The sequence below is a fragment of the Zeus faber genome (genome assembly GCF_960531495.2).
Source record: "Zeus faber genome assembly, chromosome: 5".
NCBI lineage: Eukaryota > Metazoa > Chordata > Actinopteri > Zeiformes > Zeidae > Zeus > Zeus faber.
In genome coordinates, this window is record NC_137192.1 from 36,312,912 (window position 1) to 36,320,411 (window position 7,500).

The 7,500-nt window shown below is 49.7% G+C and overlaps 2 protein-coding genes across 5 annotated transcripts in view; both read left to right on the plus strand.

The window, feature by feature from the left end:
* flnba (filamin B a) overlaps positions 1–847 on the plus strand; it is a 59,957-nt gene extending 59,110 nt beyond the window's left edge. For 2 of the 4 annotated variants that reach the window (XM_080000144.1, XM_080000145.1), the window contains exon 50: positions 1–847. This exon is cut by the window's left edge and continues 347 nt beyond it. The gene's annotated coding sequence lies outside the window, so the exon portion shown is untranslated. The other 2 variants (XR_013844149.1, XR_013844150.1) reach the window with 2 other exon arrangements.
* Positions 848–2,679: 1,832 nt separating this feature from the next.
* asb14a (ankyrin repeat and SOCS box containing 14a) overlaps positions 2,680–7,500 on the plus strand; it is a gene marked incomplete at its 5' end in the record, with an annotated part of 14,595 nt that continues 9,774 nt past the window's right edge. The window contains 6 exons of the mRNA XM_080001206.1: positions 2,680–2,819; positions 4,079–4,122; positions 4,239–4,373; positions 6,302–6,460; positions 6,585–6,830; positions 7,037–7,208. Coding sequence (XP_079857332.1) covers positions 2,680–2,819; positions 4,079–4,122; positions 4,239–4,373; positions 6,302–6,460; positions 6,585–6,830; positions 7,037–7,208 — 896 coding nt within the window. The remainder of the gene's footprint in view (positions 2,820–4,078; positions 4,123–4,238; positions 4,374–6,301; positions 6,461–6,584; positions 6,831–7,036; positions 7,209–7,500) is intronic.

Consider the following 7,500-nt stretch of genomic DNA (forward strand, 5'->3'; position numbering starts at 1 on the left):
CAGGTGGCTTCGGGGGGTTCAGGTGGCTTCAGGGGGTTCAGGTGGCTTCAGGGGGTTCAGGTGGCTTCAGGTGGCTTCAGGGGGTTCAGGTGGCTTCAGGGGACTCTTTCATGCCAACTAACTGTATAATGTTTTTTTAAGACGACTCCAATTGGAATCCTGTTCTTCTCACTCTGCTTTGGGGTTTTGGGTTCGATTCCAAACTTTTTTGAAGCTGCACTTGACGATAGTTTTAATAGTTGATTTGGTGAATGAATGAGTTGAGTAAAACAAGGAGTGAATTGAAATGTTGTCGGAGGATGAAACTGGAAAAGGTCTTGAAGCTTCATTTCATATCAAAGCAACAATTAAAATCCATGTCCTTCAAGTTGAAACTTTATCAAACTTTCACCTCATTTTGTTCATTTGTCAACACCTTTAATTTATGTGACAACGATGACATTTCTCAAGTCCAAAGATATATTCACTGTTGTTCATCATCAAATAATAATCCTAAAATCTGGTTTCTCAATTTTTTCCTTCTTTCGACTTGAAATGTCTGTATCGTGCTTTTCCTTACTACTGATTTATGTTTTTACTGATTTATGTTTTTACTGATTATTTCTTTCCTCGTGGTCTCAAAGCTTTTCTCTCAGCATGTTATATAAAAGTGATTTAATGGTGGGGTAGCAGCTGACAGGATATCTGACCTTTGACCCTTTTCTTCTGTCCAGATGAGCTGCATTGATCAGATGTTCTGCAGTTTGGATGGAAACGTTTTTGTTTTTTTATTGTGGAAAACTCGGACTGGAGATGATGTACATTTCATAAGGACACTGAACTGCAATAAAGGAAATGAAAGAAGGTTTACCGCTCTGGGGTTTCTCTGGTCCTACGAGGGCGGAGGGGCTCCGTCATACACCGCACCGTTGAATTAATCAAGCACATTTTAAAGCTTTTAATCAGTTTATTGTTCAATCTTGTCGTCACTGATTCAACAAAACAACGTCCAAATAAGGCGTCAACGTTGGTGTGAACTGACTGCACGTTCAGCGCCTGGTGGCTGCAACACACAAGAGCTCTCCCATGTTCCCTCTTCTGTTTGGGCTTGTTTCAGTGACCAAACTCGTCTCCTTACTAGGAAGTAATGTGTACTAGGCAGACACAGGGGGTAGAGCTGGTGGTCTAGTCATCTAAAGGTTGCTGGTTGGATCCCAGGCTCCTCCTGCTAGCATGCTGTAGTGTCCTTCAGCAAGACTCTTAACCCTCAATTGCTCCTGATGGCGGCGTCCTTCGCTGTTTGAATAATTGTAAGTCGCTTTGGATAAAAGCATCTGATCAATGTAATGTAATGAGTGCGACGCGGTGCTCCTCTAGCCAGCTGAGCCGAGAGGCAAAGCTTCAACTTACTGTCAACCGTCACCTGGTAGTAAGCTCCTCCCCCTATTTAGAGATAGGGGGAGGAGCCTTAGCCTGAGAGATGGCCCCAGACCCAGTTGAGGTGGTTCATCTGTTAAGGATGTAGCCTGGCATCACCAGGCCAATTCATAAATGCCTATTAGTGAATCAATCCCGAGGGGCCTTTCCAGTGTCTCTGGACGCAATTGGATAGACATTCAACCAATCAGAACATTGGATAGACCTACAACCAATCAGAACATTTGTTAGACCTACAACCAACACATCTTTCTTATCAACAAAAGCTTTTTATAGAAAATAAACCGTTCAGTTGGTTTAATACGATACGATAGAGGATTCAAGGGACGGCTCCAAGTCAGTGGCAGCCATCTTGGTAAGGTGCTCTCGCGGCTCTCCTCTGCATCATCACTGTACCAACCCCAGCCCATATCAGATAAAGGGTTGTGATTGGCCCAACCCTGGCAAAGTCCAGTACTCTGCCGAGCAAATGTAACGTGAGATGCTCTGGCTCCCAGGCAGTGGAACCTGAAACCGCTCTGGGTTCCATCGACTGGGCTGGAAGGAGGTTGGTGGCGGGTTCTGGTTCCGCTGGGAGGAGCCACGCTGCGGCTCGGTGTGCCTTGTAAACAGGGCACGGGGTATTTTTAGCAGGAAGTCCTAACATTAGCAACAAGGGAAACTGAGGCTGGTTGCCAGACAGCCAGAGCCTGTCAGTTAAGGAGTGGACCTAATGGTCCCAGCACCGCCAGGCTTCTCACTGGGTGGAAAAAGTTCAGTTTGAAAACTTTTGATTGCCTGGAAGGTCATCCCCAAAATCCAATCAGACGTAAGTTTTTACCTCTGCCCTGAAATCAAAATGTTGTTTATTTCCTTGTTCAATGCCTTTGGGATTTAACTGGTTCCAGAACTTCCAGAATCATAATGTTATTAAATGATCACAATAAATCACCAAAACCGGATCACCAAGTTGATGGAGGTGGTGCCTCTCAAGGTGCGTTGAACATTTCGGTTCTGTTAGTTCTGCAAGTGAATTCAGCAGACGACACATGGGACCTTCAGAGGAAGCACCATCACAACATGTCCTGGAGAACCTGGAGGGAGCCAGAACAACCATCTTGTTTCTCTGCTGCGTAGGGTCTGGTTTGGAAGGTGCTGGACGGTTCAGCAAGCCGTTCTTTGGGCGGTGATGGTTCTTCGTGGAACCACAAAGCCCGTCGGAGTGGGTTCTCCCACAGAGTCTGTCTCTGGTTCCTCAGGATCGGAGCTCTGTCTGGGGCGAGGATGGAGGAGCGGGAGGAGGAGCGGGCGGAGGAGGAGGAGGAGGAGGAGGAGCTGGAAGATGCTGCCACTCAGCTCGTGATTGAACAGAGTCTCCGTGCACGATGCAAACTCCCCGAGACAGAAGAGACGGCACTCGGCAGGTGAGAAGAACGTCCCAGAGAAACCCGTTCCACATTTTCTGTATGAAACCAGAACACGGGGGGAAATTGGGACCGCGTTGCTCGGCAACCACAACTGCCCCGGTGGAAGCTGCTCTGTCAACACCCGATCAATTTGAAAGATCCTGATGCTGACCACTCCCGACCTGGGCTGGCCCAAGCCTTAATGGGGCCCTGAGCGGCGGACGCACGCTGCTTTTTTTCTCTTGTTTCAAACAATTAGGAAACGGAGTAAAGATGAATACGTCTAAAATAAAAACACTGTTTTTATTTGTTTTGTTTGGAGAAACGATGTGCGGTGGAGATGGTTCCCTCTCCATCACGCATTTCCCAGTGCTGTCTGCACCGCACCCCCCGAGTGACGCCACTGATTGAGGGCCCTCCGCTGCTCTTGGGAGCCGCCTGGTGGCCACAGGGGCCCTAAGTAGCACTTGTGGCGCTTTTCCAAGCATGGAACCGGCTCGACACTACTCGACTCACTTTGGGAGCAGGTACTGTGTTCGTACCCCCTCAGTGTCGCCGGTGGTCATAGCGACGCCGTTCCTCCCTCTCGGTGTGCGGCAGCAGCTTTTCTGCTTTTCTTGACGTGCGTTCCCTAAAGACCCCGAGGAGGAAAACCAGCGTATCTTCAACTTCCTAACAAACAAAACAAAGCTCTGAGCGACCCCGCCCGCCCCCATTCCTCCAAACAAAACAACAACAACTGCTTTTCTTCTCCTACGTCTATTTATTTTGCTAACTGAACGGAAAGCACCGCGTGGGGGCGATGTTCCCATGACAACGCAGAGACGCAGTGAGCGTTCACTCCGACCAATCGCAGTCTGCGGTGTTTTGGGGGCGTTTTAGTGTGGCCTCAGCTCGCTTGGGACCTCCACGGAGGCGGTACCAAAAGAAGTACCGGCTTCCAGGTACTATCCTCAAATTTTGTCCGATGCAAAACCAAAAAGGTGAGTGGAGTGGAGGCGGTTGCGTGCGGTGAAAAGGTCGTTTTCGTTTTCGTATTCATCTTCTACGTTATTGAAGGATTTCAATCTCAGAGCTGGATTTAATGACGTCAAATTTAGCATCACCGTTGCACAAGAAGTGCATTGTGGGTTGTGGGAGGTGGAACTGTCCCGTTGGCATGCTCGGCCTCCTCCCTCCGCGCACCGGTCAGATGCTTCCCCTCGGTGGGACCCTGGGGCGACGCCCGGGGCGGGGTCTCACTTCCTGACGTCTCCTTTCGGACCCGCTCTCAACAGGAACTCTGCAGAGAGCGTCCGGATCTTCACAGCCATCCGACGAGGTGAGTACTCACTGGAGGGCGGGGCTGGCGTGCCTCATCAGAAACAAACCGACTTCACTCACATTACATTACTTGTCTGCCTGTCTGTCTGTCTGCCTGTCTGTCTGTCTGTCCAGGTGATGAGGAGACACTGAGGCAGCTGTGTGCTGGACAGACAGACAGGTTTCTAGAGACAGACAGCAGAGGGTGGACTCCTCTTCATGAAGCAGCGGCACAGAGCAACATCACACTGCTGGAGCTCACACACACAGGTACACACACACATACACACACACACACACACACACACACACATACACAAACACACACACACACACATACACACACACCCACAGGTACACACACACACAGGTACACACACACACACACAGGTACACACACAGGTACACACACACACACACACACACAGGTACACACACACACACACACACACACACAAGTGTACACACACACACACACACAGGTACACACACACACACACACAGGTACACACACACACACAGGTACACACACACACACACACACACATACACAAACACACACACACACACACATACACACACACACACACAGGTACACACACACACACAGGTACACACACAGGTACACACACACACACACACACACACAGGTACACACACACACACACACACACAAGTGTACACACACACACACACAGGTGTACACACACACACACACACACACAGGTACACACACACAGGTACACACACACACACACACACAGGTACACACACACACACACAGGTACACACACAGGTACACACACACACACACACACACAGGTACACACACACACACACACACACACACAAGTGTACACACACACACACACAGGTACACACACACACACACACACACAGGTACACACACACACACATACACAAACACACACACACACACATACACACACACACACACACAGGTACACACACACACACAGGTACACACACAGGTACACACACACACACACACACACACACAGGTACACACACACACACACACACACACAAGTGTACACACACACACACACAGGTGTACACACACACACACACACACACACACAGGTACACACACACAGGTACACACACACACACACACACACACAGGTACACACACACACACACAGGTACACACACAGGTACACACACACACACACACACACAGGTACACACACACACACACACACACACACACAAGTGTACACACACACACACACACAGGTACACACACACACACACACAGGTACACACACACACACAGGTACACACACACACACACACACACAGGTACACACACACACACACACAGGTACACACACACACACACAGGTACACACACACAGGTACACACACACACAAGTGTACACACACACACACAGGTACACACACACACAGGTGTACACACACACACACAGGTACACACACACACAGGTGTACACACACACACACAGGTACACACACACACACACACACAGGTACACACACACACACAGGTACACACACACACACACACAGGTACACACACACACACACAGGTACACACACACACACACAAGTGTACACACACACACAGGTACACACACACACACAGGTACACACACAGGTACACACACACAGGTACACACCCACACACACACACACAGGTACACACACACACACACACACACACACAGGTACACACACACACACACACACAAGTGTACACACACACACAGGTACACACACACACACACAGGTGTACACACACACACACACACACAGGTACACACACACACACACACACAGGTACACACACACACACAGGTACACACACAGGTACACACACACAGGTACACACACACACACACACACAGGTACACACACACACACAGGTACACACTCTGTAATATGTTTTAAGACTGCTATTCTGTAATAGTGTCATCCCTAGATGGGGTTGAGGCTCCGTGCTCTGCTCCACCCTCTCTGGACAGTATTGTACAGTGTATAAATTATATACACTATTATACAGTGCTATACAGTGTATACTGTATTATATCAATTGTATACAGTATTATATAGTATATACCATATTATACAGTATTTACAGTATTGTACAGTATTATATGGTATTATACAGTATATTATGAATATATAATGAATGTAACATGCTGTGCCAGCAGCATCGGGTGGAGGCTCCGTGCTCTGCTCCACCCTCTCTGGACAGACTCCGCTCCACCTGGCGCTGGAACGAGGGATCCTTGAAAACTGCTGCTTCCTGCTGGAGCACGGAGCGGATCCGGACCAACCGGACCAGAATCTGGACTTCCCCCTGCTGCTGGGTACCTGTCTGTCTGTCTGTCTGTCTGTCTGTCTGTCTGTCTGTCTGTCTGTCTATCCTACCACCTGTCTGTCTGCCTGCTCTACTGCCTGTCTGTCCTACTGACCACCCGTCTGTCTCTCCAGCGGTGCGCTCCCAGCGCGGCGACCTGACCTCCCTGCTGCTGCGTCACGGCTCCAGGGTGACACAGGGGGGCGCTCACGGGCGCACGGCCCTGCACGAGGCCTCTCTGCTGGGCGGCGAGGAGCCGCTGCGCCTCCTGCTGGAGGCCGGGGCCCCGCCCGACCCCCCCAGCCACTACGGCCTCACCCCCCTGGGGCTGGCTGCGCAGGGGGGACACCTGGAGGCGGTGCGCACCCTGCTGGACAGGGGTGAGACAGGCGGACAGACAGCTTCCAACCCTCCTGTCGTGAGGCTGATCAGTTATTGTTTCATTTTAAATAGATTCTTTCATTGCAGATGATCATTTTTATATTGTTGAATATAATTGTCAATAAAACGTCATGAATATTAAAATATAGAAATCACACAACAAATGTGCAAAATCTGCTAAAAGCTGAAGTCCTCCGTCCTGCAGGGGTCAGCGTGACGTCCCTGGCGCAGGACGGGGCGTCCATCTTGTTTGAGGCGTGTACGTCTGGAGCTCCGCCCCTGATCCGCCTCCTGCTGGAAGCCGGAGCCGACGCCAACGTCGCCAAACACACTGGACACCTGCCCATCCACAGAGCTGCACACCTGGGGCACCTGGGGTACACACACACACACACACACAGATACACACACACACACACACACACACAAGAGATACACACACACACACACACACACACACACACACACACACACACAAAGAGATACACACACACACACACAGATACACACACACACACACACACACACACAAAGAGATATACACACACACACACACACACACACACACACACAAAGAGATACACACACACACACACACACACACACACAAAGAGATACACACACACACACAGATACACACACACACACACACACACACACAAAGAGATA